Source organism: Idiotropiscis lumnitzeri, chromosome 3 (assembly GCF_059441095.1).
Source record: "Idiotropiscis lumnitzeri isolate Australia: NSW breed Sydney's pygmy pipehorse chromosome 3, RoL_Ilum_1.0, whole genome shotgun sequence".
Classification (NCBI taxonomy): Eukaryota; Metazoa; Chordata; class Actinopteri; order Syngnathiformes; family Syngnathidae; genus Idiotropiscis; species Idiotropiscis lumnitzeri.
The window spans coordinates 24,239,411-24,251,112 of record NC_142393.1 but is presented as its reverse complement, the minus strand read 5'-3'; the positions used below and the strand labels follow the sequence as shown (position 1 = coordinate 24,251,112).

Genomic DNA, 11,702 nt, shown 5'->3' with positions numbered 1-11,702 from the left:
GCTACAGTATTGTAGAAAACTTTGTATTTTCCTTTCAAAGTGTCAAAATCATTACTAAATAAATTAATCCCCAATTTAAAAAAAAAACAAAAAACAAAAAAAAACAGCTTAAACTTGAGTAAATGAGTTACTCGATTAAGGAACTGTAAAGGAACTTATTACTTTCACAAGTACACGTGATATGTAAAATATTCCATTTGGTAAGTAACTTTCCCAACACTGGTCCTCAACCAGTAAGTCACTTTGGATCAGGCTATGACCTAGATGCATTTACATGATGGTGCCATTATGTCTTTTTCCATCCGGATGTAAGTTTTACATTTATGGCAGAAAAAGAGGGCCCCCAAATCAAATTTTGCTTTGATGATGTGGAAGGGCTCTGGTCACTTGCAAAGCTATTAAAAAACAGTTTACTTTTCTATCACAGGTGTTAAAACTCCGGTCCTCGAGGGCTACTATCCTGAATGTTTTGGATGTTTCCCTCGTCGGTTGCTCTGTCTGTCTTGTCTAAATACTTGTCGAAACACTTTTCTCTTTCTTATGACCTTTGCACCAGCTAGGACCCAGCGTGTGCATGCTGACTGTGTGAGTGCATGTGTGTTTGTTATGAACTCCAACCCTGGCTCACGTTAAAGGACATCACCAGTGTGCTGATATCGTATGTCCATGTGTCATGAAAAGAGGGCTGCGGCGGGTGGGGGGAGTGGGTTGGCCGACAAATAACTTGGACACGAGGGGCTTGATGTCTTTAAAAAGAGCATCCCTTCTTCTGTCCCGGGCTGCGCGAGCTGACGGACGCACACGATGGAGCTTCCCCAGTTGGAACACACAGTGAGACGCAGAAGGTGCGACAGCAGCACAGGTGAGATCAGAGGTCAGATGCAGAGCGCATCATTCAACTTTTTCTTGTGTCGTATAATTTGCATTTAGGTGGTATTGGTAAAATTGTGCGTGGGAGCACAGTTCTGACATTGGGGGGTTTGAGTCTGGCCAGAGGCCTTCCTGTGTGTCTTCCAGTATCCTCTCACATTCCGAAAAAAATGCTTGCTAGTTTAATTGAACACTTTCAATTAGCGTTAACAAGCCTCCAGGTCTTCCTGGCAACATCAACGACAGTAGTCTGACCGCCAAAATAAAACGACGCAGTATAATAAGACAATTTCGCTACTTTCTTTGGCCAAATGATGGTTTACTTATCCACACGCAATAATGAAGCACTCAATAGGCTGAGAGTGACTTCTAAATAAGCCAACACAGGCCAAACGGAGGTGTGGTGAAACTGTTATTATACTGTTGTGATTTATTTTGAAGGCCTGACTTTAGACAGGCTGCTATGTCGGTGTTATGCCATGTTGTCGGAGTGTTGCCAAGTAGAATGAGAGGCTTAATGGTTTGAGTTGATAAAGTGATATTTCACATATGTACGTGTGTACGTGTGTATTTATATTTGCTGCGATAAAAAGTTAACATTTTGTCTGTAATTCGTTTGATAACTTCATTTTGGTTCATGTATATTTTCATGTGTATTTAATAACTTGGAAAAACGAATACAAAAAAAATATATAATTTTAAAATAAAAAAAAATAAAAACATGTGGCAGTCCACCATGTTCATTAAACACATCAAACGCATGTATAGCATTAATCCTGAAAGAATGAAGCCATATCGTTTCCAGTCTATATGTAGTACGAAATAAGTCTACGGTCTTTGATCCAGCAGAATAATTTACAAGTGCGGACTCTGCTTGCGTTATTGGTGGCACCGGGATTGGCAAGGGTTTTTGAGAAAGCACATCCGCCCTCAGGTAGTTCAGCCCATCTCCCACGTTTTGTTGGTCAAATCTATTCTGCACGCCGTTTGTTTTTAACGTCACATGTGTGGCATGTCTCCTCCTGCCCATTCTCGTGCGCAGGTGGGTGGGCTTGACAAAACTTGAGTATGAACTCTTTTTGTAAAAATTGTGGAATAACATGTCGGTGTGCACCTCGTTTGCTGTTTGTGCTCAACCCTTTGCCAATTTTCGTAATGCATTATGGCATTGTTTTTCTTTGTGTCCTCCACCAATGATTGTCGATTGTCCAGCAGTAAATACACACACGTTACGTCTCGTTGGATTTATCACGGATCGAAAATGTCAATCTTGAGGTGTATTTTGAAGCTCTTATGGGTTTCTCTAAAAAATTAATTACTACCAATGAAGCTGCAGTTGAAACTAAAGAAGCCTTACTCGAATAAAAGCTTGCGTTTTGGAATTTATGGCAAGCCCTTCTTAATATTTAACAGCTGCTTACTCCATTCCCCAAGAATAACGAACAAAACAAAAAAACAATAGAAAAAATATTGCAGGTATTTTAACACATCGAGAATTGTGTCATTCAGCAAAGTCTGCAATTCAGCTTTCTTAAAGTGCAAAGTGCAGCAATGATTCAACTTTATCAGTTGAGATATTTGTGCAGCCTTGTTGTTGAAGCCTTCTTTGTGAGGTTAAAACTATCGACAGGACATGTACAAGGTCTGACAATAATTGTAACAGAAATGATTGTGCAACATCTCGCCCGCTATTCTGCTGTAATATTGTTAATTTCTCTCACCGTGTACCAAGCACAACTACTGATGGCACAAATATAGTGTCAAGAATCCATTTGAAATATTTGCTGAAGTTCAAGAACGGCCCGACCAAACGCGTCAAACTTCTCCTAGAGGCTTATGGAAAAGATCAGGCTGGTAAAACTACTCACACTCTGTACAGATACTTCTATAAAAAAAAAAAAATAAAAGCACTGATTTGACTCCTTTCCCAAAGTGAAATTCAAAAGGTACAGACTCTGAAATGTACTTATGTACTTATCTATCCTTTTTTCGATCTATGCCACTAGCTAGCTAGTTAGCTAGCTAGCTAGCTAGCTAGTTAGCTAGCTAGCTATCCATTGTCCGTTTTCATATCTTGGCAAAATGGAAAAACATAAGTTCTTTGCACGAAAAGCAGTTTCTGCTTTTTCCAAAGTGATTGCTCTGTCACTGTGAAAACATTGTGGTACCATACGTTCCCAAAAAAACAAACAAAAAAAACCCCCAGCCATATTAGGTTAATGAAAAAGAATAAGTTTTGTCTGGCTGCATGTGCGATTTCAGATCACACATACATTTTTTTTACCACTAAATAAATGGTGCTTTTGAGGCAGGCACATCAAACAAGAAATCCTTCTTGTAGTCAAACAATTCTTCAATTTAAAACAAACCATGGATGTAGAATATCTTGCAAGCAGCTGCTTCCCCAAATCAGATGTGTAGGATACGTCCAATTGCAGTCTGACATCACCGTCCAGATTTATCCCAGGCCATTTAAACCACGAAACAGACACTGCTTCACTTCCTTGAGCAGTGGGTGTTTAGTGTCGCTCCTCTGCGTAGATTTAATCGTCATGAATGAAGATTTCAACTCTTATGTTAGTGCAGTATGGACACTTTTTTTATTTAATTTTTTTTACACGTATGTTTGATGGTGTGGCTTAGTATTTTTCTAATGTGATGTGTATCCTGACTCAGAAACTGCAGTCGAGCCCAGAAGCCACCAGATAGCCAGCTTTTGTTTGTCACTGTAAACAGATTGATTTGTTTCATGCTGAATACGTGTCGCGTCTTCTTTAACCTGCCTCCCTCACATACTGTCGGGGGATCCAGACAGTGTTGGTGCCATGCCAGCCAGACTAGACCGAGCTGAGTCTCATTAGGCTCAGTTACTGACGCGGCCCATTCAACATTTTGCTCATGCGGCATTATCCATTGATAATCGAACAGACTGGAGGCCGACAAGCCCCCCGCCCCGGCCCAATAATACGCAGACATGAGCCATCCGGGTATGTTGGCGGCACAAACGTCTGCAGCCTGCCTTATAAATGAGCGACACTTTTTTATTTTAGTCACAATACGCAACAGCAGAATCACGACTGGGTAAGAGACAAACACACAGCTTTCATCTTTTGCAATTAAAAAAAAAAAAAAAAAAGGATCAGCCATCTCTGGTCCCATCTAGGCCTCGAATTTAATGTGGAAAACCCATCGTGCCAGAGAAACAACCAATCAGAGACAGAAGGCGTCCTTTACGAATTGTCCGTTATTTGCCGTACATTTGTGAGCACAGTCATTGCAGTCACGCACAGGCACATCACTGCTTCCTTGTAAAAAAAAATAAAAAAAAATACATTTTTAAATTGTGTTAAAGTGTTTAACATACAGGTCACCCTGAGGCTACCAATCTACTGGCTTAAAGGAAAGTAGTAATTGCTTTCAAGGGACTTGGAAGTATGTGTCAGGTCAGAGGTCATTTTTAAAAGTAAACTAAAGACGTATCTTTTTAGCTCAGAATGGATTCCGTCCTTCTCGTCATTCATTCATTTGTACTGTTGTTGCACATGATTGACCTTTATATTTTTGTGTCCTTTTTAATGACTTTATTAGCCTTGACTGTCTCAATCTTTTAATTGTTGGATTTTCTAACTGTGTCTTTTTTTTACTCTGGTATTTCCTTAGTATAAAGAGCTGACAGTGAGGCAGTGCTTTCATATTTCACTTTCTAATGTGACAATTAGTTTCTCAAGTTTTATTGCAAACGCAATATCTGCAATATCGTATGCATGCGTGTGCCTATACAATTGGTCCCGTTTGTTCCTTTTCATTTATTACAACACTTTGTGATGCAAAAAAAAAATGCAATCTAGTTCAACTTTGTTTGATTGCGGTCGAGATAATACATCTTTGTGTCTTCGGGAGAAGTTAGGTTCAGCCTGGGTTGTTAGTGGAATTGATTGCCGCATGTTTTTGGAATGTGTGAGGAAGCTGGACCCGAAGACCCTCGCACGAACAGTAAACATGCAAACACACATGAATGTAGAAGCCAAGATTGGAAGCCCAAGCCTCAGAAATATGAGGCTAACCAAGGAACCACCCGGCTTCCAGTAAATGCAATAACTCGAAATACCACACAAAGTCCAAAAGTATGCTGCACAGCGTAATGGAAAATATAATATTTTTATATTGTATAATTGGTTTCAGAGCGTTTTTGTACCTTTAATAGAAAACCGCAAACAGCTGTTTGAATTAGAAAAATGCAAGAAGTCCTCTCGTGGGTGGTGTCGGTCGCTCGCATTGACATACAGAACAGCCAGTCATAGACCTGCTGCATGCCTCACCGCACATGCACATACTAGGCCCCTAACTAGCAAAATTAACAAAGTATAAAAACGAAGCTAAGTATTTGCACACAGAGTGAGAGGAGCATTTTTGTTTTGCGGTGCGTGGGCTCCTTTTCACATTTTCACGTCTTCTGATTGGCTAATTGATCATCCGGCCTTTTCCAAACAAAGTAAGATTTGTCACAGGGTTGTAATTCATTGCTGTCCACACATTGTCCAGACCCCGAAAAAAGAAAAAAAATCCAGGTTATACATCTCATCGTACATCATGCTTGAGTGGGTGAAATGTTTTCTTTGTGCCTCTGTTTGTAGCATCAGTGCCGCAGCTCTGCAACTCTCCAACACTCATCGTCATGGTGGGCCTGCCAGCCAGAGGGAAGACTTACATCTCCAAGAAGCTCACCCGCTACCTCAACTGGATCGGAGTTCCCACAAAGAGTTGGTTTTTCAGCGTTAAACAACAGTCCTACGCGTGAATTACGCTGCGCCTTCGCTTATTGTTGTTCATTGCCTCCAGCGTTCAACGTCGGCCAGTACCGCCGCCAGGCCGTCAAGACCTACGAGAACTTTGAATTCTTTAAACCGGACAACGAGGAGGCCATGAGGATCCGCAAGTACGTACGGACCGACAGCTCAAAGCGACTTGATGATGGCGTTGAAGAAGCGTCACACTTGTGCATTGCTCTGCAGGGCTTGTGCGGCAGCAGCCCTCAGAGACGTCACGACCTACTTCACAAGTGACCAAGGTCACGTGGCGGTGAGTCGGAGGAACGTTCAAACTTTTACACATGTTTCTGAAATGTGTTTTTTTTCTATTAAATGCCGTGTCGGTTGAAATCATTCTTCTTCTTCTGTAGGTGTGCGCGTGCGTGTGCGTGGTACAAATGTGTATTACAAATCCTGAACAGTCTACAGATTTCAACAGATTTAAACAAAGTAATATGTGAATATAACGTGAGAATAATATAAACCCAGTAAACGCAATCTCTTACTGTGCACACTACTTCTAGTTTGATTTGATAATTGCTTTTTGTTTAATAAATGCTGAACACCTGCTGCAAATATGAGCCTGCTAATGTTAATGATCGACATCCTGCCATGTAAATGGTTAACATAATGACGCTAAAGTAATACAATCCTTCAGTACCAAGTCCATTCTAGCCAAAACTAACAGTTTTTTCCATTACACTCGGTAATACTCTCCTTTCAATTCCGTGCTTGTTCATAGCCTCGTCACTTCCTGCCAGGATTGCTGCAATTTTCTATTGTATGGTCAACATCTCAACTCTGGTACCAAATTCAATATAAACTACTGAGCTGCACCGTCAAGTCAACCTTGCTTCACCATCTCGCACGGTCCTCCTTCAATTTGCTTCAACCTCTCACACCCTCTCATCTTCATCCTCCTTCCACCGATCCCTTTCACTCGTCTGACCGCCGTCAGGGACAGAGCTTTAACTCGCTCTGCCCCTCGTGTTTGCCGAATAGCAAAAGCTTGAACTTGTTTTAGAGTGGATGATTAGGACTATTCAAAATAGCCTTCGCCTTCTTCAGGACCTATCTACAATAGATAAATATAGATCGAGATAAACATGACCCCTGCTGGGGAACATCCTGATATATTTCAGAGAGGTTTTGCGACACCTACTGGACATGGACCAAATAAAGAGACACATAGAAGAGCTGTCTGCTCTGCTCCCTTTGGGTCTAGCAACATCTGAATTTTCCTCTTTATTTTTCTATAGGTGTATTTGCATTTGTTGTCAGTATTAAAACGGGCGTGGAAAATGAGTGCCAAGCTCAAAGTCTTGACTGCAAATGTGCCTCACACAGGTTTTTGATGCCACAAACACCACAAGGGAGAGAAGAGCAATCATCCTCAGCTTTGCGAAGGAGAGGGGCTACAAGGCAAGTGCAAGTGGATAGAAAAAAAAGGGCAATAAACTTTTGTATAAGTGTGTGCGTGCGTGCGTGTTGCTATAGATTGTCTTTTTAAAGTGTTTGTCCGCAGGTTTTCTTTGTGGAGTCAATCTGTGACGACCCAGAAATTATTGCAGAGAATGTCAAGGTGAGAACTACCCATCTCTTCCCATGTGCACCTCTGTTTAAAGTGCATTTTAGGTTCATCATCACCCAAAAGTCAAAAATGTCTCATGATTTGTGAGAAGTGAATACATCCTCCATGACATATCCAAACCTCGCGTTCTTTGCAGCAAGTGAAATTTGGGAGTCCGGATTACGTGAATCGCAGCATGGAGGAAGCCATGGAAGACTTTGCCCAGCGCATTGAGTGTTACAAGTCCAGCTACATGCCGATAGACGACAATCAAGACAGGTGCTGAGACAGGAGAGACAATATGCTCTGACTATTTACCGCTCTAAAGTTTGTTTTCATTGAACAGAAAGCTCTCTTACATCAAGATCTATGAAGTGGGTAAACGATACCTGGTGAATCTGGTTCAGGATCATATCCAGAGCAGGATCGTCTACTACCTAATGAACATCCACGTTGCACCGAGGTCCATCTATCTGAGCCGACACGGGGAGAGCGAACTCAATCTTCTCGGTCGTATCGGTGGAGATTCTTGTTTGTCCGCCAGGGGACATGAAGTAAGTGGTGCACACTGAAAGAACTTGAGGGAGGGAACAGGACTCGTGCCTGGATCAGACTTTTTGGAGCTTTCTTCCTTAGAGCGAGGCTTTACTTAACTCCGTTGCCAAGTTCTTGCATGCGTGTGGTTCACTTGGTTCGCTTTCAAGTGGGCCGTGACCTGTTCAATGTGCAGAGCGCCTTGGATATAACTTTTATTGCTCATAAAATTGACTTGACTTGACTGATTGGGATGATGAACTCCTTGTCTGCAGTACGCTGCCGCTTTGAAGACTTTCATCCAGAGTCAGAAAATTACTGACCTGAAGGTTTGGACCAGTCACATGAAGAGAACCATCCAGACTGCACACAATCTGGGGGTCCAGTATGAGCAGTGGAAAGCTCTCAATGAGATAGACGCAGTAAGTTCCATTCGGATGAAATGATGCAAGGTCTGCATGCTTCTACCTTTTATACAGATGGAACCTGTCAGTGTGGAACCTTCACTTTTTACAAAACAAACTATGCTTCTGATTCGAGGTAAAGTATTTGGAACATCTTGATCTCGAAAAACAGTATATGAGAAAATGATAATGAGAAATTTGAGAAATGAGAAAATTGTTTACTCAAGTTAGTCTGTCTACCAGGTTCAGTAAGAAGCGTAACAGTAAGATGCCCAACCCACAGAAAAATACATTTATTTCACAGACTTAAGTAAAGAAACTTACTCCAGCTGCTCAGTGTCATTCACTTATAATATGTCACGGCACAAAATAATAATCAACTCTGGAATAGGTTAGTGTGGTAACAGTAACGAGTTTGAACTCTTATCATCCTTCGGTTTTTTTATTATGTCAGTGTTTTTCAGTTGTCGGTTTTTAAATTTTGGGTCCAAGACCAAAAAATAACTTTTTTTTTCTCAGTTGAATTGTCTTTTTTCTCTGTTCCTACCCTAAGGGTATGTGCGAGGAGTTAACCTATGAGGAGATTCAGGAGAATTTCCCCGAAGAGTTTGCGCTGAGGGATCAGGACAAGTTTCGTTATCGTTACCCAAAGGGTGAGGTTAGTTCTCGCCTCTACGCACTTGGACACAAGATCACCTCCAAGATCAGGACTAAAAGAAGTGAAGCATTACGACTGTGTTTTTTTAAACACAAGAAAATGAACTCGTTCCACTTGCCAAGGGTGACAATTCCTCCACATCTATTCTGTTCATCCTATGTTCTTTTATGATTAGTTTATATGTCCCATCACATATTTTTCCGGTTCTCATGTCTGGCTATCATCAGTTTCTTCTTCGGACCTCTCAGCTCCTTTCTAGGTGACATTGGCTTGAAAGAGAACAAAAAAGTTGTATGACATGCAATTCTCTATGTGCCAGTCCTACGAAGACCTGGTCCATCGCCTGGAGCCCGTCATCATGGAGCTGGAGCGGCAGGAGAATGTTCTGGTCATCTGCCATCAAGCAGTCATGCGCTGCCTCTTGGCCTACTTCCTGGACAAACCTGCAGGTATTCAAGTTATCTTGTTCCTCGTGGTCATATTCCGTCATAATCAGTGTCCTTTTGCTCTCTCTGAAGACCAGCTGCCCTATCTTAAATGCCCTCTCCACACGGTGCTGAAGCTCACACCAATAGCATATGGTACGTGCTCGCTGTTTGACTCTTTGACAGTACAGTCGCTGTGTGGTGATGCCTCGTGTTCTTCTCGCTTGTAGGGTGCAAAGTCGAGTCGTTTTACCTCAATATCGAGGCCGTCAACACACATCGAGACAAGCCGATGGTAAGAACTAAACTAAAAGCAGTCAGACAATGCAATGTGTCGAAGATAGTTCTCTGTGGGTGTCTTCATTTTCTTGTTTGGGTTTTCTGTGAATATTCATGTGAATCGCACGCATGTTCCTCTCTTGTGCTGATCGTGTTTTTATTGTTTGTCTCTCAGCGACAGCTTTATTTCTTTTCACTTTTAGATTTCGCTTATTTGTGCTTGAATTCAGTGTTTACTGTGAGCATGAATTTCTAATAAACTCTCATTCAAGTTTCTACATTTGTTGAATATAGCCAGCAGACATCGCTGCCTGTCAAATCCAATATATCGAATATTGTTTATCTTAATGAGTTTTGAATTAATTGACTTCAATTCAGTTTTATTTCTATAGCGCCAAAACACTAGAGAAGTTAGGATTTAGACTAACCATGCAAGAGGATCAAAGTACCTCGATAATATTACAATTTTGAGTGAGTTAATTTTTGTTTTAAAAAAAATGCATAAAACGAGTGCTTACATTTAATGTTGTTCAGCAATTTTGCATCGTCCTTGAATGGCATTTTTTATGCAAGCGAGCCCTTTGCATAGGAAAAAAACAATGCACAATGTAATTATTTTATTTACTCCAACACCTCTGTTGTTGGATTAGGATAGTGGATTTTTTTAGACATGCATTGAGAAATTTTTCAAATGTATCATAAAAAATGAACCCTCATTTCAGGCCAGCATTGTTTTCTTCTTACACAGTGAATACGTGAGCCTGAAAGCTACCGGTAATCTATTTTTAGCCTTGTCATGCGTCATGTGAGAGGAAAGACTTTTCCTTTTGAGTTCTTCCTCAACACCCTCAATCATCATAAAGTAATAGTGGAGTTTCTTTTTTTTTTTTTTTTTTTTTTAAACTGGTAAAAAAATCTGAAAACCATTTTATTCATGCCTAAAAAAGAAATAACTACAATGTGTGTGATGTATTCAATTTGAACATCTCTTTAATTCCAAATGGTTTACATCACTCATATTAAATTACGTGAACATCCGACCACGCACATTAAGCCAGTGACAGAAGCAACCAGCAGGCAGGCATGTTGTTCTGAACTCACACGGAATACACAAGCTGTTGAAAAAGCTTCGTCTTCTGATCAAATTGATGTGTTGCAGAATGTGGATGTCAACAGGAACCCCGACGAAGCGTTACAGACGGCTCCTGATCACATTTGATCAAAGACGGGAGACGGCTGGCATCATGAACCTCGTTGTTGAATCCGCGCTGCAGTTGCCCTGGCCTCAAAGCCTCCTGTGCCAAGCTGCTTGAAACGCTCAACATTCAAGGGCAGCGGCTGGAAAGTTGATTACACCACTGCATTTTCGACGTGAATTGGAGGGCAAACGCTACGTTGCGGGGATCACTTCCTGTCTGTAGCTCAAAGATATATCCAAAGTCAGTGTGACTCTCATTTTAGAAGAAGTTCAAGAAATTCAAACAGCATAGAGTTCACGCAGAAGGACTTTGACAAAATTAGCATAGCAAATACTAAACAAACTGACCCCTCGAAAATGATGCAATCAAAAATCTTGAAAGTTGCGAACATATGTTGGTCATGGTACTGGTACGCTTGGAAGACGTGGACCATGGCATGATAGGTCATGCATTGACTGCATTGACTTCTGTCCTGCCGGTTGCAAAGCATCACCTTGGACAATAGAAATACAGTCAACCGTCGCCAATTTAGGGTTCTCTGCGATTAGCCTCCGCTATTTGCAGAAAAATTTCCCTAAAATAAAGTCTCTGAATTTGAATTCATTTGGATCTAATTGTACAGATGTTGGGCATCCGGTGAATTGATGTATTAAAAAAATTCCTTCCTCTCCTCAAATGATTTCAATTGATCACATTTTAATCACGTGAAACCACTGAACATGTTCAAATGAATTCAATTCAAACGTGTATTTTAGGGCTGAGTAGGGCTGAAACCGATTTACATATTTGGTTCATTTAATTAATATTTTTTCATATTTTTCCAAAATTTACAATAAAGATAGGTCATTCCCCACATGGGCCTGTTGTTTTCACCAATTATTGGCCAATCAAAAGCGTTGAAAGGGGCTGGCTCTCTTTCACGAAGTTAATGGCTCAACAAACACGCTTTTGGAGA

At 41.0% G+C, this 11,702-nt stretch overlaps 1 protein-coding gene across 1 annotated transcript; it reads left to right on the top strand.

Moving 5' to 3' along the window:
- Positions 1-804: 804 nt before the first annotated feature.
- pfkfb1 (6-phosphofructo-2-kinase/fructose-2,6-biphosphatase 1) lies at positions 805-10,827 on the top strand. Its single transcript, XM_088289604.1, has 14 exons — positions 805-862; positions 5,505-5,630; positions 5,710-5,806; positions 5,883-5,949; positions 7,026-7,100; positions 7,204-7,260; positions 7,406-7,527; positions 7,595-7,802; positions 8,058-8,204; positions 8,740-8,844; positions 9,164-9,293; positions 9,363-9,425; positions 9,500-9,564; positions 10,708-10,827. The coding sequence occupies exons 1-14, from the start codon at positions 805-807 to the stop codon at positions 10,765-10,767; spliced, it is 1,380 nt and encodes a 459-aa protein (XP_088145730.1). The 3' UTR covers positions 10,768-10,827.
- Positions 10,828-11,702: the final 875 nt, after the last annotated feature.